The following is a 25,490-nucleotide window of genomic DNA, read 5'->3' as shown; positions in this document are numbered from 1 at the left end:
TTGTAACCAAGAAGCACCGGATTCCATTTTCCGGATCGACTTATTTAAGTATCCAGTGTATCTCGTCCCTATGTATTCGTGGAAAACTTTTGTTTTATTCATTTACTGTCTGGAGAAAGATTGCTCGAATATATTTTGTTTGTTATATTATACCATCGATACTTTTAATAATACTTAGTCATCCCTCTTGGGAGACGCACTTGCCCCTCCCGCTAAGTCCGCCGATGGTAATATATCATTAAGACTACATTGTAATGAAGAAATATTTACTATGTGGTTAATTATAATAATTATATTATTATATTATCTTGAGGCAATTTGAAGTTATCTCCAGATCTTGTTGCTCCAGCCTATTTTAGGAAAGCATATTGCAACTGGTCCCACGAGTTCCTGATATTACCAGGTGCGCCGGTTAATAATTCTTAATTGATCCGAAAGAAAACAAGTGTATCTGGGGAGAAAGGTAACAAATGCTTTATTAAAAGTATGCGCCATCGCTAGCTATACATTTTGCCCATCTGTCCGTCAAATTGTGGATGCCCTACCAGAAAAATCGATCATATTTTGAGATGATCCAGTCAGCAAGCCATTGTTCGACATCTTCGTAATTGTTGAAGTGTTGCTGGAAAAGTGAGTGAGACATCGATGAAAACAAGTGGTAGTCCGAAGGGGATAAGTCTGGTTCGTATGGCGGGTGGGGCAAGAATTCCCAGCCAAGTGCAGAAATGGTGTGTCTGACGCCTTTCGCTGTGTGTGATTAGGCGTTGTCGTGCTGTAAAATCACTTTTCCGTGTCTTGTCGCCCAATCTGGATCTTTCCCATGGCATGAAGACGATCAGATATGGTTTGGCGACCAACATTTAACTTCTCTGACAGTTGTTGTTTCGTTTGCGTATCGTCCTCTTCCAACAGTGCTTGCAATTCGGCGTCTTGGATTTTTTTCGGCTGGCCCGGGCGATCTTTGTCTTTCAAGTCGAAATCACCACTTTTGAATCGTCGAAACCAACGCACACACGCGTCTTGCGTTAGGACATTGTCACCGTACGTTTACACAAGGATACGATGGCTTTCACTCGCGTTTTTTTTTTGATTGAACAAGAAAAGCAGGACGTTCCGCACATGCTTCTTATTTGGTTTGAAGGTCAACATGTTTCACACACCAACCCAATAATACGATCACTCGCACTCGGTTGCCCATCCACGGCGTTTTGACACGTACTGTCTGTCCTGGCAACACACTGACGTAACAGTTGAGACTGTGCACCAACTCTTGCTTCGAGAGCCATCCAGCGCCGAAATTAAGAATTATTAACCGGCACACCTGATATTTCTCCCTTTCAGCTACTTCGACGTCTTCTCCCTGTGTTCCGCTGCCCTCCACGTCAGAGACTGTAGGCCCAAGGGGGACGGGATTTCGAGCATCGACCACCTGCTGGATAATTTCGTCCTGAGAGCAAGGTAAGCCATAGGCGTATTTGGCTGGGTGGGGCACTCGCCCCCGCAAAATTTCCAGGTTAATTAAAATGTAGGTTAAGCGTAGTTTTTAATATTCTGGAACCTGGAGTCTCATGTTCTCCCCCACCCCCAAGATAGGCCATAAGTTAGTCTGTTGGGGTAAGTAGTGTGTGAGATGTCTCCGACATTTTCTGGTGAGAGGTGAAATACTAATACCCATCACCTGCCATACCGTTCTGTGTTCTCATACTTACAGGGTGTCAAATGGCATCAAGACGATCAACTTTTATTAGCAACGTTATTTTCGTTGAAGCTTCATTTCGAAGCTATGAGATCTATAGCAACTACATTTTCTATCCTGCATGTATGCAGCCATAACTATCCCATGGTTGGCACTGCCATTTATATTTCTGTCCGATAAGACACTAAAACCGAGAATATTCAACTGAGACCGGTGCTTGAAGTAAAAACTCTTAGCTGGGAGTATCTTTGGTCGAATTTTGCGGTTAGCTGGGGGATTAAAATGGTTCCAATGGAACAGCTGGTGGGATGCTTCGCAAAACTGTTGTTAGCTGGGGGGGGGGGGGGTACCACTCTCCTACTCTCCTTCGAGCACCGACTGAGACACAATTATGCTAGTAGAGATCCGACAGGATGAAGTTGCTAGATTTAACCCCTGTTTCCTTAAATCATGTGTTGAAATTCCTATTTTAAACTTTTGCGTTAGACAAATTAGATCTACTTTTCATAGTTCTTTCTAGTAGTCTTCACACTTCACAAGTAGGCCAATCCTTTAATTGGTTACCCAATAAACCTTTTGTCGTTTTTCAACAGAAAAAATAAATGTCAGTGGCAACAGTGAATTTAGCTACATACAGGGTGGGGCGCTCTTCAGAGTTGGTGGCCTCATCCAGTATAGAGACACACAGAGAGGAATATAGAATTTCCTTCCCCCTTTCTTTCCTATCTCTCTCTCTCTCTATTTACCTCTCTTTCTCTCCTCTGGATTGTCACTGTACTGGAGATTGACAGATCAGATCTGAAAGCAAGCACATTCTCCTATGCCGTTAGTCTCTCCTCGTTAATGTTAAAGAGATTGGTTCTAGCTTTCTGTTTGATCTCAAAGCCATAGCGTTCCCCTAACCGTGACATAAAAGGTCATTCCACAAGGAAAAGAGATCCTTCCACAGTAAGAAGTATTCGCTATCTTCGCCAGTAATCTTGTGTGTAGACGTCGCTTCAGCTAAGTCAAATTTCGAATACAGACAATAACATAAAGCCTTCATCAAAATTGAAAGAACAACCTCATCTTATTTGTTTCTTTGAAAAATAAAGGTCTAGTTTTGTAGTCTGTGTCTCTGACATGTGCAATTCAAGTCATTGTTACAAAAGAATCTTGAATTTCTATAAGCTCATTTAAATCTAAAATCAAGAAAAATATTTCTTTCAGATCAAAATGAACCATCTGAAAACGAGGGGTCGGACCAATAACAATTTCATTGGTGGTAACAAGTAGATTTATCGCGTAGAAGTAGAGGAGGATGTTGTACCTTATGTCATGTTTAGACTTTATGAATATGAACTTCAGCCCTATTGGTATGTTGGCGGGTATTTTGCATTCAGACGTTACGTCAATACATTCCAGACATATGTACTAGGATTATAGCGCATTGACTCACCCCAATAATCGTCGCTGTTATCCAAAAGTGGAAGGGAAGCGACGTAAAATATCCTAATTCAATCGATCACCCAAATAATTGTACACAGCAAAGAGCCTTGTACCGTCACTTACATTGTGCCATATTTTATGTTAGCTTAATCTTTGTCAAGGTGGATTCATTTAAATCTCTTTAAATAAACAATTTATAGAATCGAAAGAAAGTGTAATCTGTAAACACACTTAAATTATCTTGATTTAAAATTCAATATTTTTTATAGACAAAAAAACCAAACATTTTGTGTAGAAAAATATACAAAATACCGGCACTAATCATGTTAAACTGTAAATAGTGTCATTATCATTAATCTGTACGTATACATGGTAGCTGATATTTTGCAAACTATCATTAAAAGATTTGCCAAGATTCAGCTACAAAGACTTTAAAAAGTATTTTAAGTTACAATTCTAGTGTACATTCAGAAAGTTTCATTTTCGCTAGAAGAAAATTTACTGAAACTATTATAGTTTCATTAACACACGCAACAAACATTTCCATAGCAGGTCCATAAACAGAAAAACGTATTTTAGAAAGGTGTTTACTAGAAAAAACCGTTCTATAAAAAATACATATCTACATGTATGGTGCCAAAAATCACACCAGCAATTTTAAGCCCTTCTTTTTAAAAAAAATAAAAAAATTGATTTAAATTTTAAAAATCCGATATAAATAAAAATCAACAAAAATGGTTTTGTTAATAAAAAAACATGAAGTTTATCCACTCTGATCCTTGTAGTTGAAAATGTAGAAAATTTATTCAGTCATATGCAAATACACAAAATAATAATTTCTAATATTTTAAATAAAATGTTAACATTCACTAACTTTAATTTAGTTGCAAGTCACGCATTTACTTTCTAGTTACAAAATCATTGAAATCAGTTTCCACTTCTCTGCCATATTTTTCAATGCTAGTACAATGTAATCGAGGTATTTGTTTTCATTGAAAATACTTGTCTAATTATTAAGTTGTATAAAATAAGACCTTCAAAGACATTGGTTTACGACACATATTGTATTTTCTTAAGGAACAGTCAGAGGTCCAGGGTTCGAATCCCGGCATGGGTGTTCTTTGTGAGTGTTCCTTCATCAATGTCATCATGTCTTCACCCATCCTCATCGTTCCGATTAGCCAAAGCCAAGTAAAATAAACAAATAGCTAATAATAGCTATTTCGGTAACTATTGGACCAAGAAGAAAGGAAGAGTGATCCTATCGTCCAACGTGCAGTAGGGTCTACGTCCGAATCCACGGTGTTTATACCGCTAGTAATGGATCAAACTATTGGAAGTCACGGTTATGCAATAAACGCAGTTCAAACGTGTTTAATATTGCGATATCTTCGAAACTACACAATGAACATGAGATTTGTCTGAAATACCGACAATTTATATTAGCATTGCTAGTATTTCCATTTATTGCTGAATCCAAAGTTACTCTACCGTACGGTAGGCAACCACTTTTCCTTCGATGCAGTATTGGTGGACTACCCGCCAGGCGTTGCTTGTGACTGACCTTGCTGCCTTCCAGGAACCCAACCAGAGGAGTAAAACAAGTTACTGCCTGCCTACCTCCGTGGTGGAGTGGTTAGCACAGCGCGCCAAGACAGCGGGGGTTTCGCGTTCGAACCATTAACTTTTCATGTGTGTTCTTTTTGAGTTTACATTAATCAATCTCATCACTCATGAAGACAGTTGCAATTAGCCAAAAGTGGCAGTAAAGGGAAGCTAAATAACAAATATCAAACAAGTTACTTCCAATCCATAGATTACGGCCCCTGTCCATTAGTGCACACAGGATCTTTTTCAGAGGGGGCAGGAGGAGACACGCAATAATATATTTTGTAATTACCATTTTTATCCTCCCTTTGAAAAGTTGTTCAAAGACAAAAATGGTAATGGGAAGTCATTTTAAGGGGTGTTTGCATTCACAACTTTGGATTTTCTCGAGTTTTTTAACTGGTTTCATTTGAAAAATGTTGATTTTCTCACAATTCCAGGAGTACTTCTCTGTGTATGCTAGTGACCATGTACGAGATTTTGAGCGTTCAAACATCTTCCAATATAGGGCGATTTATATAAAACTGACACTTTTCATTATTAACGTACGTGAACAATAAAAAAGCTGGCAACAAGCTATTGTATGTGAAATGTAGCATAGATATGGAGTATAATAACCTTTACATTACATGCTGAAAATGACCTCCCCTCACCCCCGTTTTTTAAGGTACATCTGCCGGACCCTGTGGCCGAGTGGTTAGCACATCGCGCTGCGACGCCGAGGGTACCGGGATCGAATCCCGCTCGGGATTGGTTGTTTGTGAATGTCCATTCATCAATTTCATCATTTCATCACCCATCCTCATCTTCGCAAATTAGCCAAGAGGCACAAAACGCGAAGTAAAAAAACTAAATCAATCAATCAATCAATCAATTTAAGGTACATCTGGACACGTCATTCCATGTTACTGGTTGTTGTTTAGACCATGATTTACTTTGTAGTATTCTCGTTCAGTTTGTCCAATGTCCGAGGAAGTGTAAAGTTCACTTTTCATTATAGTGCAGGAGGCCTTAGAAAGATCGCTTCCCGGGTTTGCACAGACAACAATATGGGGGTGTGTCTGCGAGAACCAATCAGGTCCGCGAATGAGCGAGCCCGATTACCACAGCTAGCTCGCCGCACCCTTCTGGAAGGGTGAGTGACATCTGCCTCTTGCTACCTCGGCCTGTTTGTTCGGCTGAGGAGCAGACGACACGAGAGTATCGGCAATAGTGTGCGAGCAACGTCTGCTGTTAGTCCGCGAAACGCTCTTTCTAAGGCCTCCTGCACTATAAGGAACCTCCATAGAAAGAAGCCTTGGGTGTCATATCAGCTAATATCGGTGGTCATAAGTTTCAGGAAATTATCTTGTCCTCAAAGAAACTTTGGATCAGAGCCAATGACTCACTTGATATATGGCACGTTTCTGTATCCTGTTGAAAATACCCTTGACGCAAATCTATGTAATTCCATTGCTCAACAAACACCATGAAAATTCGTAGCGCGTACAGCATCTTCACTACGACTGAGGCAATATAGCGACAACTACTACCAAATCATACACAGCTGAGTACTCTATTGAGAATATAGGAATCTTCCAGACGTCCGTCGTCATCTGAAACTAACGAAGAGCATTGAAATAAAACAAGATAGAAATGTGTTAGAATTATTTGAAGCATCCTGTATAATATGATTCGTAATAATGGCAAAGAAAACTTCAAAAATTAAACTTTTGCTCAACAACAGAGTTTTCGTATACTTCAGTTATTTTGCCTTGAAGACGATAGGAAAAAAATGATACGATATATGAGAAAATAAACATTTAATTTACTGATGTTCGAAAACAATCATCTGTGGCTTCCAGCCCTTTATATTGAAATCGACTTACCAGGTATCCAAAAAAGTTCGTGAAAAAAGTTCGTGCCACTGGAACGAAAAGCGAAAGTGAAACGGTATGTGTCGGCAACCCTGTCTGGATGACATCAAAAGTTTACATTCCCGGCAACCGTCAGTCAGTACAGAGTTGGGAAGTGTGTCGGTCGAATAGACAGCAGGTCTGTAGGAACTACAATCCTGAAGGGAACATGTCAGTGTCAAAGGACGTTTTACGACCGTGTTTACTGTATGAGTTCAAATTGGGTAGCAATGCTGCAGCCGCTGCTCGAATGATATGCTCCGAGTTTGGAGAGGCATCAGTGAGTGAGCACACAGCGCAAAAGTGGTTCAGTCGCTATGCATCGGGCGATGAGAGCCTCCAGGACAAGCCTCGAGCCACTATCGACGAAGCCCTGCTGAAGGAGACCATCGAGCGCGATCCACAGCAAACGTACAAAGAACTTGCACAAGGGTTTGGAGTGTCGGAGGAAACCATTCGATTGCATCTGCACAACCTCGAGAAGACTTGGAAGCTCAGTAAGTGGGTGTCTCACGTTTTGTCCGAGGAAAACAAACACCAGCGGCTCACCATTTGCTCATCATTGCTGTCACGCCACAAGAAAGCCCCATTCCTGGACCAGATATTGACATGTGACGAGGAATGGGTGTTATACAGTAACCGCAAAATAAAACATCATTGGTCGTCCCTGGTTCTGTTGCATTGACTCCCAAAGAAAACATTCATCAACAGAAGGTTCTGCTCTGTGTTTGGTGGACCAGCGCAGGTGTTGTGCACTTTGAATTGCTAGAGCATGGTAAAACCATCACATCCGAAGTGTACTCGTCCCAGTTGCAAAGGGTTGCAGCTGCACTGCGTCCGAAGCAGCCAGCACTAGTCAACAGGAAAGGAGTGATCCTTCTTCAAGACAACGCTAGACCTCATAAGGCGAAATCGAATAAGGAGGTAATCAACACACTTGGTTGGGAAATTTTACCTCATCCTCCTTACTCCCAGGACATTGCCCCATCCGACTTTCACTTGTTTTTGGCCATGGATAACCATTTGCGTGAGCAACAGTTCCGAAACCGAGATGATGTCGCGCAGGTCATAGGACAATTTTTTGCTTCTAGAAACCAGAACTTTTACAAACGCAGGAGTTATAAGCTTGTATCTCGTTGGGAACATGTAATTGAAGCTGAAGGGACTTATTTTGCTGAATAAAACACATTTGCCAGAAATTACAGAGTCTTTATTTCTCACTGCAATATACGGCATGAACTTTTTTGGATACCTGGTACAACATTTCACGTTCCCGGTTTGAACTCAGTTAATATACTATCTATTAATCTATTCCGAAGAACACAAGACGTACCAGCCTCTTTATTTTTATGTAAAATATGTCAAATACCGCACAATCAGAATATCTAAAAACTTTAGCTAATCTTAATATCATACACTGGCACTATTGATTGATTGATTTGTTGTTTTAAGTCCACTTTATGCACAGAAAGGCTAATCGGGACTGGACCTACAGTTTAAAGTGGGATCCGAACCACTATGTGCCTCCACCGGGTATCGAACCCGGGACCCCTTGATTACAAGGCGACGACGCTACCACTGCGCCTTCGAGGAGGACACTGGCACTAGAAAATAAACTTATTCTTAGAAATAAAACTGCATTGCAAATTAAAACATTTACTTTTATATTAACTTTCATCAGCCGTCAAAATCAACAAATCACATCACCTAGCAACCAACACTCAAATGTTTTAAGGTTAGTCAATAACCATTGTAGCAGACTACAAACACATTATGACATCATACTTTGATACAAGTATTTATATTTATGATTAACATATTAAACACTGAATTAGTAATTTATGTGGGTGCGTAACAAACAGAGGATAACGCATAAAGACAATTTATTTATCCTTCATTTTAAAAGCGATTCTCATGTAATACAATTTGTTTGCAAGAATCTTGATCACAGATAATATAATGAATATGTCTTGTTTCTATTTATTACAAAATAAACTGTAGTCACGTCCTTGCATAATACGGAATATTGTAAATTCATTATCACATTTCTTCGTATCACATAATCGTAGTTTGTTCTTTAGTTACTTTAGTGATCAGGGAAGTCGGAACTTATTTTGGAGTGGGGGGGGCAGATTTTCAAATCTATCAACCAGCTTTTACAATCCCTTACCCCCCTCCTCCACACACACATATACAGGGTATTTCGTAAGTTAGTTTACAACGCTTGGGAGGTGATTGTACGAGTGAAAATAAGGTGGAAAGTTTATGTAACAAAATTCCGAAAACGGCTTTGTTGCCGAGGTATTGACGTTTGAAAACGTGGGAAAATGATTTTCCGAAGTGAATAATGACAAAACGGGTGGACAGAAGTCGTCGATGTTGGGCGGTCCACTACGAAATTGGGTACGCTCTTGTCAAAAAAAAAAAAAAAATCACGCGGCATTGTCGGCGCAAGGGATTCCCCAAAGGACGCGAACGAAGATGTTGACGGGAGTGGGGTGAGTGTGCGTTCTGCGTGAGCTGGTATCTACGAAAATTGGCATGTGTTGAATGGCACCAAAAAACAAAGAAAATTTCATAAGCGAAGGGCACCATGACGTAAAAACGAAAAAAATGAACGGTCATAGGTTGCATACCCTGAAGGGCACACAGTATGCTTAATGGAGATGTGAAGGGAACCTCATCACAGACGGTTTTCAAAGTGTCCACCATGTACTTCCAAGCAGAGGCGACAACGGCGAATCAAGGATTGTCTAGTGCGACCCAACAACCCTGGCGTTTCTGCTATCGATGCTGCAGCTACAGTGATGCGGGCAACGAGGTCCTCGGCTGACACGACAGGTGTTTCGTAAACGAGGCGTTTCATCTCTCCCCAGAGGAAGAAATCCAGGGGCGTAATGTCAGGCGATCGAGCTGGCCATGCCACAGGCCCTCCCCTGCCAATGCACTGGTTGTTGAATACGGTATTGAGGAAATGGCGCACATTCCGATCTAAATGTGGGGCGCACCGTCATGTTGAAATCACAGTCTTTGTCTCAGTGCCAAGGGCACGTCACTGAGAAATGCTTGATAAGTGGGTCCACATAGGCGAACAGGGAGAATGTACGGTCCAACCAAATGGTCATGCAGTATCCCGTACCACACATTCACTGCAAATCTGTGCTGATGATGTGCTACTAGCAGTGCATGTGAATTTTCATGTTCCCACACATGACTGTTTTTACTATTGAACACACTAGTTTTCGTGAAGATAGCCTCATCAGTCCATAGTACCGTATTCTGAAAATTGGGGATAGTTTCAATTTGATGAACAAACCATTGCAAAAGTCCTCACTTGGGCCAAAGTCCCGAGGTAAAAGGTCTTGCACTTTCTTCAATTTGTACTGGTGCATGCCCTCTTCTGCCAGGACTCGCCACACATTCACCTGGGAGGTGTTTCGTTCGTGGGCTAGTGCGCGCACTGGTGCCTGGATGATCCATCACTTTAGTTAGCACATCTTCCACAAATCGTCGTGTTCGCACACTTCGCGGTCGTCCAACTTCTCGACGAGGTGGCAACATTGATCCTGTTTCCCGAAGTCGAGTGTCTACAGTTTGAAATAATGTGTGCAATGGTAACACCCTATTTGGAAAACGTGTCCCATACAGACGCCTTGCAGCACGGCTATTACCTCCAGCCTCCCCATAAATCAGATGCATGTCCGCCAGCTCTTGGGACGTGTATGCAGCCATCCCTTACACCGGACTACAAGTGTTTATGGCCGTTAACACTGGTATACTTCACAGAACACGATGGGCTGTAGCTAAGAACTAACACGTAACACTGATAGGTCAAATGTTTGCCCAACACTACTGTCCAAGAACCTCACGTCTTTCCATTCAACCGTGAATGTTTAACAACCTGCTGCTGGCACAGCACCTGAAGCACGAATGGCACAGACACGTGCGCTCCTTTATGAGGTGTTGCTGTGATAAAATAAGACATTAGAGAAGTGATACCTAATTAACATTTATAGATTTTGCATGTAGCATTTGGGTTCAATGCATATAGATCAGTATCTCGTCACTTGGCTATAAGCCAGTTGCGAGAGAGAGAGAGAGAGAGAGAGAGAGAGAGAGAGAGAGAGAGAGAGAGAGAGAGAGATAAAAAAGATAAGGAAGGGGGAAGAGAGAGAAAGAGTCGTTCTTCACTTCCCCCCTCTGTCTCCCAATACCTTGCTCTCCCTCACCCTCTCTCTGTATGTATTTCTCTCTCTCTCCTATCTCTCTCTCTCTCTCAGTATTCCCACTCTCTCCCCTCCCTACCTACCCTGTATCTCTTTTTTCTCCCTCTCTCACATTCTCTGTGTCTTCTCAATCTTCCCCCTCTCTGTGTATGTGTGTGTGTGTGTGAGAGAGAGAGAGAGAGAGAGAGAGAGAGAAAGAGAGGGAGAGAGAGAAAGAGAGGGAGAGAGAGAAAGAGAGGGAGAGAGAGAAAGAGAGACAGACACACAGACAGACGTCTACCAAGCCATAAATTTGAACATACCACTCTAGGAACGTGCATTTTCCTGTTTTATTTCAGCGTGTGGATCATGGCGTTCACCGCCTGCGTGGGGAACGTGTTCGTCCTCGTCGGAAGGTTCCTGGTGAAGGAATCGAATGTCGTCCACTCTTTCTACATCAAGAACCTGGCCTTCTCCGACCTCCTGCTGGGCATTTACCTCTTCCTCATAGCGGCGTACGACCTCCACTACAGGGGAGTCTACATCCACTACGAGCACCGATGGAGGAACAGCTGGCAGTGCAACTTCTGTGGTGAGTACCTCCTCTCCACCACTCCTTCTTCTATAATCACATTCTCAATTTCTCTGATCCTACATACCCATGGGGCTGTACATCCGCTACGAGCATCACTGGTTGAACAGGTGGCAGTGCAACTTCTGTGGTGAGTACCTCCTCTCCACCACTCCTTGTTCTATGATCACATTCTCAATGTCTCAGAGCTGGCCGCCGTGGCGGAGTGGTTAGCACATCGCGCTACGACGCCAGGGGTTCCAGGGTCGAACCCTAGCCTGGGCATGAATGTTTGTGAGTGTCCATTCATCAGTTTCATCATACCATTACTCATCCCCCTCTTCGCAAATTAGCCTACTATCACCGATGGAGGAACAGTTGGCAGTGCAACTTCTGTGGTGAGTACCTCCCTCCAACGGCCCATATCTTATGATTACATGCTCAATGTGTCTGATCCTACGTATGTTTGTTTATCAATGGGGGTTCAAAGCAAGCAAGTAAGCAAACATGTTTTTGTTGTAAACTCGCTTTATGTACAGATAGGTTAATTCAGTCAGGTCCTAGAGTTTAAAGTGGAATCGAAACACCATACACTTCCACTGAGTATGGAACAGGTTACCCTATGGCTGCGATGTTATCACTAATCCATCCGGGAGGCTCCTCGAAAGGAAAAAGATATAATATTAATCGCCACTGTGATGATGTATCTAGGGCTGTGCGATATTTGGGTATATCGATATCGAGTCGATATTTTTAAAATATCGAAGCGTTGATATCGCAAAAATATCAACGTCGATATAAACATATGTCGATATCGATATTATCTACGTCGATATGTCGGTATCGCCGTTCTTAAATTTGTCGGTTTTAAAATACATGTTGGTCAGTACGTGCATTTTTTTGCACTTGACGTACTTAGCATCAGCGAACAGCACAAGATTCACATTCGCCCCTGCTCGGTTTCCCCATCACCTCACGATCATGTAGGTCCGAACTTCTCCATACTCACATTCAAAAGAGAGTATAAGTATTAGCGTCGTCACCTTGTAATCAAGGGGTCTCGGGTTCGATACCCGTTGGAGGCACATAGTGGTTCGGGCAGGTCCAGTCCCGATTAGTCTTACTGTGCATAAAGTGGACTTAAAACACCAAATCATCCAACCAACCGGAGTGTAGAAGCAGAATGGAAATTAGAGGCTTTCCCTCAACGGTCAATACACGGCAGTGTGGAACTCTCTTCAGAAATCTGTGAGAAAGTCACTTATTGGTGGTGTATCTCTATTGAAAGAGATGATATTATCATGGTTTCTTAAGACTTGGCAAACTGTTATATTGCATTAACAACATCATAAGTAAGAATACAAAAGTTGAAACTCACACCTATATTGTATTGAAATTTACAATTAATAATGACTTGATAATGACACCTATAATGTATCGCCATTTCGTTTGTAGTTCAACTAAGATTACGACAGCTATAAGTATAAAAGAATGCCGTAGGCGCCAAAAAGTCACATTGACGGAACTGTGGTCGCGAGATACTGCATATCCCAAGAAAGAAAGAAATAAGGAATAAATTATACGAAGTTGAATTGGAATGGTGTGAATGAAATATGAAATAGGAACGGGTAGTGACAAATTTAGAAAACTTCTAAACACTATGCAAAAATCCATTATTAGACTGAAAAACATTTATCTAGTTTATATCCGGCAGGGAGGACTTTCGCCCTGCCCTCTTCTGGCGCTGTCACCACTCGTAGCGTCAAAACGATGCTTCGAACAGAGATATGTTATTCTTATTACAAATAAAATTGTGTTGTGACATGCTGAAAATGTTGTTTATACTAAATCGGGAAGAGGCCGAAACTTGACGTCGACACCATGGACGTATTTAGGGGGACAAGGGGGTCCAGATCCCCGCGAAAGGATTACCAAGTACTATAATTCAATAATGAAAATATTCTCGTTTAGCATTTGTTGTATAATCGATGGTAATTAATTTCCTCTGAGCAAGGCAAGGATTATACTGAGATCATACTGCTTTGAAGGACAGCAAGCAAATATTTAGGGGGTCCGCCCCCCCCCCCCCGTCACCCGAAAGACATATCAAGTACTAAAGTTAAATAATGAAAATATGCTCGTTCATCATTTCTTGTATAATCGATGGTTATTAATTTCCTATGAACGTATTGAAAGTCAAGTCATACAGCTTTGAATGACATTACAAAGATTTATACACACTACTACTCATAATAATGTGCATAAAATATTAATCAGAAACTTCACTTTTCTCGGTCTGCATCTAACATTGTTTTGTTATTCAATAAATATTCAATTCTTCATGTATTTAGCATTAATTTCATTGCCAGAGCACTTGTTTTAATATAAATTATTCCGATCTTAACTACAGGTAAGCTACATAATGAATATGCACTGTTATATCTTTATTCTTATACCGTCAGTTTACCTATTCATGTAATAATAATACGATATTAATTTATAAGTTGTAATTAGTATTAATTTGATTTATGCAAATATTTAAATTAAAACATTATAATAATTACTATTATTATTATTATTATTATAATTGAGACACTTGCTTCGAATCCCCCCCTCCCTTCCGAAGCATATTTCTAAATACGTGCCTGGTCGAGACCTAGACCGGTGTTTACAAATCGAGGCGAGACCTATAAGTAGGTCATTTGCAACTCGAGACCGATTTTTTGCCAACTGTTGTCTCGTGTCGTATCGATACCATCTCTATACTTAGGCACACATAGGTAACCAGCAAGTTCTATAAAGTAGGAAAAGTACTCTCTTTATTGGTTGTTGCACATATTTGTTTTCCATGATAACCAGAATCGTGATATCACATTTGGCTAATTGCAAAGATGGGGATGAGTGATGATATGATGAAATTGATGATTGATTGATTGATTGAATTGCTTTATTTTACTTCGCTCTTTTTTGACACCTTTCTCTAATTTGCGAAGATGAGGATGAGTGGTGATATTCCCAGGCTAGGATTCGAACCCGGGACCCCAGGCGTCGTAGCGCGATTTGCTATTGCTAACCACTCCGCCTCGGTGGCTAGCGATTAGTGTGGTTAAGAACTACAGAATCCTTTGTGTTATGGGACTCCTATTTTCGTCACCAAAAAACACCATTCTCTGATTCTCCTAGATAACACAACAATTCAATTAATACTTCAAATTGAAAGATTTAGATGTGTCTGTATCGCCAGTTTCGATATTATCGATATCGACGTCGATATTTTCAATATTCGATATATCGACTCGATATCGATATTCAATCGATATCGAAGTTCGATATCGAAAAATCGATATCGCACAGGCCTAGATGTATCCCCAAGAAGCAGAATGACTGAACTCGCATATCCTTATATTCTTCGCTTTTGCATTACATCGAAACATTGGAAAAAGTAAGGAAATTCAGTCAATGAAGATACAAACGTATTAGTATTAAAATAAGCAGACGTATCTATAAGGCACCATCATCGTCATCAACTACATCTACAAATCTAATAAATGCACACACATTCTCGGTCATTTTTTGGAGGTGTTGTGAACAACACCATCCGTGCTCTGCATTTACTCCCACTACTGACTTATTAGAGGTTTGGTAAACCCCAGAGCAGCTCCATGTGCTGCTCTGGGGTTTACCTGAAAAAAATTCACCTGAAAGCACCCCAAGAAATCGAACCAGAGACAGCCAAATATTCTGCCAACCAGTCCACCACGGCCGCATTTATACGTAAAATATTTTTATATGTGTACTATCGATGATTGAAATCTTCCTTGAAATTTTATGAACAATAGCTATTATTATTATCATTATTATTTGTATCACAGTGTCTGTGTAGCCCGCGACCAACCATTTCTTTCTGATGTGTGTTAGTGCTCCATCTCAGTCTTTCCAATTCATGCAGTGATACATTTAATGAAGGCCAAGAATTCTTCTACACAATTTATTGTCCCTTTTCCGTTGTCAAACCGTTTAACTTAATGGTTTAAATAAGATATCATAATTAAAACTACCAAATTACCAATTCCTATATCTACAATTGATTTTGTTTCCTTCTCCTTGTATCTAAAAATGTCAAATAATATTTGAAATCAAATAATACGCTAACAATAGCTTTACGAAATCTATTTGCATGACTTCAATGTCTGACCGAAGTATTCATTCAAAATAGCAGAATAGTAATTGTGCAGCAATGTTTTCCCTGAGGACTGAAAAATCCATTTCCTTAAAAGTTACTGTAGTCTATTCGTACATAATTCTCTCTGTGATTAATTCCTTCTTCCCTTCTAGGTTTCCTGAGCACCCTGAGCTCCGAGTCGTCCGTGTTCATCCTGACCATCATCACGTACGACCGCTTCGTGTCCATTACTCAGCCCCTGGCGCGAAAGGAGACGACGCTGCGTAAGGCCTCCATTATCATGGCGGTGCTCTGGCTCATATCCATCACGGTTGCCCTCATGCCGCTCAGCGGGCTCCGCTACTACGGGACGGAGTTCTACGGCAGCAACGGAGTCTGCCTGCCTCTTCACATCCACGACGCCTTCGCTAAGGTAGGTGGATACTCCGTTCCAATGGAGTTAAAAATGCTTCGATTGCAATAGCTTTCTTCAGCATGGCGGTGCTCTGGCTCATAGCCATCACGGTGGCCCTTATGCCGCTTAGAGAGCTCCGGTACTACGGGAAGAATTCTACGGAAACAACGGAGACTGCCTGCCTCTTTACATCCACGACGCCTTCGCAAAGGTAGGTGGATACTCCCTTCCAATGGAGTTAAAAATGCTTCCAATTCATAGCTTTCTTCAGCATGACGGTGCTCTGGCTCATAGCCATCACGGTGGCCCTTATGCCGCTCAGAGGGCTCCGGTACTACGGGACAGAATTCTGCGGCAACAATGGAGTCTGGCTGCCTCTTCACATCCACGACGCTTTCGCAAAGGTAGGTGGATACTCCCTTCCAATGGAGTTAAAAATGCTTTGATTGCCATAGCTTTCTTCAGCAGGGCGGTGCTCTGGCTCATAGCCATCACGATGGCTCTTATGCCGCTTAGAGAGCTCCGGTACTACGGGAAGAATTCTACGGAAACAACGGAGACTGCCTGCCTCTTTATACCCACGACGCCTTTGCAAAGGTAGATGGATTGTCCCTCAGAAATAGAGTTCAGAATGCTTCTATCCTGTCATAGCTTTCTTCAGAATGACGGTGCTCTGGCTCATAGTCATCACGGTGGCCCTTATGCCGCTCAGAGGGCTCCAGTACTACGGGACAAAATTCTACGGCAACAACGGAGTCTGCCTGCCTCTTCACATCCACGATGCCTTCGCAAAGGTAGATGGATTGTCCCTCCGAAATAGAGTTCAGAATGCTTCTATGAACCCTTTGCGTCGCAGCGCGATATGCTAACCATTCGGCCACAGGGTCCGGCTACATTTAATTATTAAAACCTCTATTAATAACACTAATAATTACATTGTTACTTTCTACTAGGGCCGGGAGTACTCAGCAGCCATGTTCATGCTTGTGACCGCCATAGCCCTCGGCTCCATAGGCTTCGCGTACTTCACAATGCTGTCGATGATAAGATAACCCAGGCTCTCTCTCAGGTCCGCACAGGATAGGGAGGGCCTTTGTCTATTTAGAACTCTATTAATTGCACAACTAACATTAACCTCCATTTCTCCTATCTTCTAGGGCTGGGAGTACTCAGCAGCCATGTTCATGGTTGTGACCGCCATAGCACTTGGCTTCATAGGCTTCGCGTACTTGAAGATGCTTTCGGTGATCAGAGAGTCCAGGCTGTCCCTCAGGTCCACACAGGAGAGGCAGGACCGTGTTGTAGCTCAGAGGTTTGCAGTCATCGTGGGAACAGATTGCCTCTGCTGGGTACCAGTCATTGTCATCAAAATATTGGCTGTACTAGGTGAGTGAAAACCATATTCAAGTTTTAGAAAGATTCACTCCTTGAGCAAATAAATAATTTTCAACTTTCATTGAAATAGAAATTGTCGGTGAGTCGGGACTGAGCTATTTGCATCACTCATATAATACAGGGTCGACAACTTTACCATAACTAAAATGAACACATGTTTCTGGGGACTAAAATCGTATTGCTCAGGTTTGAACCTAAGAGATAAGCACATAAAAGGACAGGACAGAGGACAACACATACCCCTACAGATGTTTATAATGGCCGTAGATTCAGATGCCAGAGACTCGTTATCCTGCACAAATCTAGTTTACCGGGATGTACTACTTGGAAGGAGGGTTGACACTTGAGTGCCTTCAATAAAGTTATCTCCTCACACCACAAATTATTTACAATTAGTGGTAATGCTACTGAAATGTAGGTATTTGTGAATTTGCTTGTTTTACCGTAATGTTACGTTAGTCCTTTAGCTGGCTTAACTACTTGGCTGCGGGAGGGTTTTTTTAAATGTGAGGAGGCGAAATCAATGCTCTTGCCCCTAACCAATATTTCTCGTAACTGAACGAGGGGGGGGGGAAGAGTCATGCCTGAGACGGATCAGAAGGTAATTAAACACTGATAATAAAAGGGAACCAATTGTCACCACTGTACCTGTAGGTGTTTCCGTGGTGCTGGCCTACGGTCGGTGTCTATTTTGGGCATACCCAAACCTCCGCGCGGACCACTCTACGGTGCACACACCAAGGCTAATCGCTTCCGACTCTTCTGACCACTAACCTCCGACTGTCAAGGCGACCTTTCTTCACAGGTGAGTTGGCTGGTGTTTGCTGATTTAGCACTTATACTCCGGCTCGTGACAAAAATAATGTGCAGAATGTTGCGGACATCGGGATCAAAGAATGCTATCCGTAAAGATCCATTTCCGACAATCCCCAGAAATCACTGAGGAAAATAACTTTAGAAATCAGTTACCATGGTTACCTGCATAACAATTCTCATTATTTTTCTTACAGATGTTTGTTGCGAACTCAAACTCAAGGAGGTGCATTACATTGTATATTTATTGCAGTTTTCTTTGCGTTATGTTGCATTTTATGCCATTCAAAGTAATTCAAACAATAGAATGATTGATGAAAAGGGGAGGGAAGGGACGTGCATTCCCAAATAATTGGACAGTTCCGAGAAATGCCAGAAAGGGCAGGTTTGTACTCTGAAATATAAGCAATATAGAAAGAATAGTTAAAAAAATGTTAATCTCTGCCTACAAAAACGTGTTTATGAATTTATGATCGATTTGTTCACATTGGCTGCATGTGTTGTAGGTGAGAAGAACCGCCAACACATCGATACCATGTAACTCACAGCTCCAAGACTCTAACGTTGTTAATCTTAGATCACGACGGGGTAAACTGTAGGTTTTAATGTAATAATAATAATAATAATAATAATAATAATAATAATAATAATAACAAATAATTTGGGATTATAGACAAGGTTTGATGGAGAATAATTTAGGACCTGCGCTGTTACTAATTGCAGTTGCAAATCTCCCTCAACAATTCTTATGTAAATCCTTCGGTTAATATTCTGATGTTCCTAGAACAGCGCTGTACGACACTAGGGGTCCCGGGTTGGTTGATTGATTGATTGATTATCTTTGTTTTACTTCGTTTTTTGTGCCACTTATGGCTAATTTGCGAAGATGGGATGAGTAATGATATGATGACATTGATGAAAGGACACTCACAAACATCCATATCCAGGCCGGGATTCGAACCCGGGAACCTTGGCGTCGTATGCGATGCACTAACCACTCCGCCACTGGGACCGGCGAGTCTCGTGTTGGAATCCCGGCATAGGCGTTTTTGGTGAGTTTCTCTTCAATTATTTTATCCCCACATCACTCATCCTCATCGTCGTGATTATCCAAAAGTGGCAGAAAAAGAGACGCTAAATAAAGAAAATCAATTCAATTCAAATCAGATATTCTGTTGTGGACCAGGTTAGTAAAATGCCAGAGCATTTTACTCGTAGTCAGACTTTACCTTGCTCGAGATTACTTACCCGTAAATTTGAAACATGTTGCAAGAGTATCACCGGCAAAGACAGTTTCAAACAGATATGAAAGCGAGAAACCATACCTGGCTCAGCATCTCAGTTGCTATGTACGTAAACAAAGAAATAAGTATAGCACAGAAATATGAACATAAAAAGACTCACTGCTGCATTATACATGTAGCTAAATAAAGATTTTAAAAAGTTGTTAGAGTAAAGGCAATGTTTGACAGAGGGTCTGGTTCGAGTCCTGGTCGAGCTTGCATTGTTACTAAAATGTCCATGTAGTTAACGTACTTTTCGATACGGTGATACCTATTCTTCTGAAACTATGAATCATTTCTCCTATTCGTAGCTCAGTTTTCCTATGTTCATAGCTTCACATTAATATTATGTGATTAATCATTTAATTTTTCAACAATATATTGATAAGGGCTGTTTAAGTTTGTTTCTATTCGACTTTATGCTCGTATAGGCTAATCCGGACTGGACATACAGTTTCAAGTGGAATCCTGAACAACAAATCGTGCTCGCACTGAGAGTTGAACCTAGGATACCTTGTTTGAATGAAGAGAACGTTAATTATTACCCCACCAGGCATAAAATCATATCTTGTTATCGCACCAGTTGTCATGCATTTAAATTCCCCTTATGAGAGAGCTTTTGAATACTGTGACATTCACTAGTCAATCATTTGCACGATTACATTTCGTTCATAAATATTTGAAACTAAAAACGCGAAGGTGAAGATACAACTTCTATGGGTCTATGTATTAGTGAAATAACTGAGCAATATGCAGTTCACTATTACCTATATTTCCATTTCTTGTCACACACATTACCACATAATGACTATTGATTCTCGTTGCTATAGCAACGTTAGAATTCCAAATATCTCGTTTATACAGCGTATATGAATAACATAAAACATAATTAACGTTTTACAAAGTAATAATTATTCATTGTTTTGAACGGTTAATATAAAATTAATAATTCAATAAACATATAATTAATTATATTGTGAAGATGAACAGGACCGTCACAACATTCCCCTCCTCCGGGAGAATGAAAACTACGAAACACCAAGGAGGAGTTTTCATTTAAAAATCAGTCAGATGTTTAAAAACATAACTAAAACAAAGTTACAAATGCACAATATTATCTGACATTCGACAACAATGTGCACATAAACAGATTTGTGCCTAACAGGTAATAACAAGTCAGAACATAATACAACATTCAATTGTACAAAATGATAAACAGAATGGTTTAATTTTTCCAGTATCTACTCTCATAAATTTAATTTTCAGACAAGAGTTGATTCCTCTTTTCTTCCGAACAGTTAAACATTCAAAGATTTGAAAAGTTCACCTTGTCATAATATTGCTGGTTCATTGTGTAAAGAATTGCATTATTGTCCTTAATTTCCTTGACAAGGAATGGCCGAATATACAAGTTGAACAATTTATGAATATGACTGTTAATTTTAGAACTAACTTGCCTATTTTTTATCATAACCAAATCTCCTGTTTGAAGTTTGATCGAGTTCAATGCATTCTTAATCTTTCTACTTCTTCTGTAGATTGTCTAGTCCTGATTTCTGCTAAAAACAATTTGCGTTTCCATGGCAAAGATTTAATTTGTTCTGGCCAGACGATTTCTTCAAATATTGAGTCCTTCATATCTTCATGTAAGAAAAGTTCACTGGGAGATAATCCGGTAACTGAAGAGCATGAATGATTTAATAACTGAATAATATAATTAATTTTTGGATACCAACTGGTGTGATTATCATTGCAGAATTATCGCAGTAACCTAACAATCTCCTTATTGTACCTCTCAATAGGATTAGATTTCGGATTGTATGTAGTGGTAGTAATATGCTTAATTTTCCTTCGATCCATGTAGGCTTTCCACTCATTTGATGTAAATTGACTTCCACAATCTGATAATAATACATTACATACAGGGTAATGTTTAAAATATTGTTCTTCAAAACGATTGATAATTTCCCTGACAGTCGCTTTTCTTAATGGATAAATCATAACAAATTTTGACGTAACGTCTACAATTGTAAGGATATAGTCATATGTACGTGATCTTGGTAATTTTCCGATTAAATCAATTGAGAGGAAATCGTGCGGTTGTTGAGAAACGACGTGATATTCATCTCTCCGCAATGGCCGACCTACAATCTTGGTTCGTGCAAGTAGTGGTATCAGCCCGCTTGACAAACTTCAAGTGAGCCGCAGAGTTGCCAACCCACCCCAAGAAAATTTCACCATGTGATATTTTACAGGCGAAGCTAACCTACAAATAGGAGTTGGCAACACTGACTAGTTGCTTCACAAACCTTTTGTTTTTTTTAACATTTTGCCTTTTGCCATATGATATCTCACAGGCGAAGCTAACCTACAAATAGGAGTTGACAGCGTAGCCTTCTAAGATGATAAGTATGCAGTAAGATGAAGAAGAGTTGGTGACGCTAACTGGTAAAAGTGGTGGTGGTGGTGTAGTGTCAATGCTCCCCCCTCCTCCCCTTTTTCTTCCCCCCTCTTCTTCTTCTTCTTCTCCTCTGTATTTTCTAGCATACTGATCTATTGCATGCTAACCAAACCTCTTAAGCAATATTGGGAGGCAGACTCTTGTAACGGCACGGGTCCTCCACATGTATGTATGTATGTATGTAATGCGATTTGGGGGAAGAGGGGACCAAATTTTGAACTTACGGCTGGCAATGTTTCTATAACATGTTTTTTTTGGTTCGAAACAAATTCATAGATATTGTTAATAAATATTAATATTTTGCTATTAATTGTAAATATATACTTATTGTATTGTAGCAATTAGTTTTTTTGTATCGAAAAGCGACTGTGCTCTCTCTGTTATCGTATTTTGAAAATTATTTTTCTGTGGACATCTAGAAACTACAATTTCGTTCCCCCTGCGTGGTAACAATGTTGACAGAATGACAGATTGAACAATAGGTAGGTAGGCCTTGGACGGCGGAAGTTATACTTCCTGGGTTTTCTCAGTAGCTGAACGATGGAATTCCTCACTGGCCAATTTTAATCTTACAGCTAGAAATGTTTCTATAAAATAACCATGCCTATGAACCTGTTTGGCTTCAGGAAGCAAGCTATGGAAGTGCCCGTCCAGCCTACGTCGTCGAGCTTCAACGAACTCCTGCCTTCAATGCTATCTAAACTAAACGGTCTGTTAATTATACACTTGAATAGCATTTTGACCCACTACGACGAGGATGTGGGCAAAACTTTCTATGTATTCAACAACAACTTGAATTATTACCGGTTCCCCATCTCCGGCAAACTTAAGTTCAACATGAATACTGAGAACAAAGGGGAGGTCAAGCTGACACGCACCTTCTGCCTTTAGGGCTTTATGTTAGTCTAATTATAACCCTTTTATCGGACTTCTCAGAGGCTTCTAAGGGTTAGTAGGACCAAGCCCTTGCGAGGTCTGTGGTGTAGGATTTATTTGTAATTATCACCTATGCAGGTTGAAATGAAAGATCCTTAAGATCTTTTACTCGGAGATTTATTTAAACTTTCGATGTTTATACAAACACTTTTCCAAACAGACAATTCACCCGGTATAACTTGTAGGCCTAAACCTATTAGATATACCGAAGTTTATAACCCTGGTCTTTTGATGATGCAGGAGAACACCTTATTCAGAGTTGGGTTTGTGAATATCCGCCAAAATGGAGTACAAGTACTCCAGCCAATCCGAAGATTGAAGCAAGATATTCCCCAACGTCCCCTGAACCATCAACCTTTCGGCAACCAGGAGAATGTCCCGCAGACTCACAAAAGTCTAGCTCTTTTATATCATATTGTTGTTTACAATTTACCATGGTTATTACATAGTTGTTTAATATTTCTATAGTTTCAACATTTAAGTTAAACAATTCATTACCCATTGTAACATTAACAATAACACATTTTAAAGAAAAGATTCCAACATAGATTAATATAATACAGATTGAATAGTTTTTTGCTTGAAAAATCATGTGTTGACAGGGGCGACACATAGCGTTCCCCCAGAAGAAAATAAAATTAAATATAAGTGAACGTTATTTAATTTTGTTTTATAACTTTTTCTCCCTTTTTGTATATTTTCATTTTTCTTTCTCTTCTTCTTCATGATGTGAGGCGATGTTTCATTTGGGATCGTCTTCTTGGACTTCATTCTTCATTTGCATGTAGCTTCTGGAGAAAACAGGAAATGGTTTTACATCTTGTTTAACACACTCCTTCGTAAAACTTCTTGACGTCAATTAGCCAGGTCTTCCATCCATCTAGGTCTTCTTCTAGATTCTCCTCTTTTTGAATGGGAGATGGATTTTGTAAAGGAAATACAGGTTGTTCTGCACTTATCTTGCAGATTGAAGTATTTGCAAGTCCCTGTTTGTCAGAAAATAATGGGCAGTGTAGTTTCTCCTCATCTTCTTGATTCAGCAACCCTGGAGCGAAAGCCTTCTTTATTATATCTTCCTCGGCGGCGGACCTATTGTCTGAATGCGATTCCCTTTCAGCCATCGATAGTTTAACACGGGAAGTCTTACCATTAATTGCTTCAAAACTATCCTCTTGGTCATCTGGAATCAATCTTTCTTCAACGACTTGTCCCTTCACCGTTAAATATAATTTCTTGGCACCTGCATCCAAATTGATTCTATATCTCTTGAAGAAGGGATATCCAAATAACAAATCTGCCTCTAAATTCTTCACTACGTAGACTTGATCTTCAAACATGTGTCCTGCAATTTCAAAAAGAATGGTTCGGCATCCTACAATACGAGACCTCTCGTGTCCAACAAAATCCTTTAACCTTATTCCTGGACATCTTTGCAGTTTCAAGCCTGGTAATCTTTCTCGGAGCTTTACCCAAACATTATAATTCATGACGGTGCATTCACTTCCTGTATCCAAAGTACATCTTATTTTTAATCCCAAAACTTCTATTTGAATTTCTGGCTTCTTGCTGCAATTCCCAGTTACTTCGAAAACATTAAACAATTTCTCTTCTTTAGAATTTGGACAAGAATTTAGATCCAGATACAAAACATCTAATTTTTCATTGGTAATAAATTTATCCTCATCGCTCTCACAAACATCAAGATTGTGTCGCGTTGTAGAAGGGAGAGCTTCATCTACAACGACCTCTGGTTTAAATTTGCTCGACTGGTAGAGGGAATTTCCCAAGAAGGTGCTTTAATAGTGGAAGGAATTTCCCATACAGATGCTCTAGGGTTCAAAGCACAGTCTTCTGGACTTTCGTCAGTCTGTGTTCCACATTCTTTCTTACGAGACTGGTTCCAGTTTCTTTGATTCTGATTCTTATTGCAGAACGTCCTTCTATCGGCATCCTTCCTTTGGAACCTTAGATTTCCATTCAACCTTTGGTTGATCGGTGTGGGCCTCTTATCTTCTTCTCCTCCATTCCTCCGGGATAGCTCTAGATTCCTTATTCGAGGTTGAGGATTTCTTCGTTCATCACTTCGTTGATGATCGGCTTTCCATCCTTCCATTTGTTCAGATGCTTCGAACTTTCCCAGGAAATTCGTGAGTTGGTTTATGTTGGCGGGATCTCGAGTTAGTACTAGTTGTCGCACTCGTGAAGGTAATTGGCCAATGATTAAGTTTAACACTTCTGATTGGTTGATGGTTTCCGTCAGATTGCAGTATGCTGCATATACCTCCCAGCAATATTCTTCCAATGATAACCCTGCACCTTTGCTATAATGTTTATTCCTCAGGGTATTCATTTCCCTTTGTTTTGCTTCAGGTGATGCGTATTGCTTCCTAAAAGCAGAGCGGAAATGTTCAAAAGTTTTCCATCTTTTTTCGTTTGCCATAAACCAAGCCTTGGCTTTACCCACCATTAGCGAAGGAAGGACTTTTAGTCGATACATCATGGGCGTTTTCATTAAATCCATATAAGTATTTATCTCTTCCAGGTACCTCTCAGCAGATACTGAATTTATTTCTCCATTAAACTTGGTGAGGGAATTGACGTCAGACATTCGGAGAATCCGAT

General features: G+C 40.4%; 1 protein-coding gene across 1 annotated transcript in view; it reads left to right on the top strand.

Annotated features, from left to right (window-relative positions):
• LOC145983021 (relaxin receptor 2-like) overlaps window positions 1-25,490 on the top strand; it is a gene marked incomplete at its 5' end in the record, with an annotated part of 151,354 nt that overhangs the window by 68,378 nt on the left and 57,486 nt on the right. Inside the window, 4 exons of the mRNA XM_083116301.1 lie at window positions 1,342-1,458; window positions 11,192-11,424; window positions 15,739-15,998; window positions 17,138-17,366. Coding sequence (XP_082972427.1) covers window positions 1,342-1,458; window positions 11,192-11,424; window positions 15,739-15,998; window positions 17,138-17,366 — 839 coding nt within the window. The remainder of the gene's footprint in view (window positions 1-1,341; window positions 1,459-11,191; window positions 11,425-15,738; window positions 15,999-17,137; window positions 17,367-25,490) is intronic.

Source organism: Lepisma saccharinum, unplaced genomic scaffold (genome assembly GCF_977018435.1).
Source record: "Lepisma saccharinum unplaced genomic scaffold, izLepSacc3.1 HAP1_SCAFFOLD_555, whole genome shotgun sequence".
In the NCBI taxonomy this organism is placed as follows: domain Eukaryota; kingdom Metazoa; phylum Arthropoda; class Insecta; order Zygentoma; family Lepismatidae; genus Lepisma; species Lepisma saccharinum.
The sequence above is the reverse complement of the archived record's forward strand: the minus strand, read 5'-3'. Positions and strand labels throughout refer to the sequence as shown.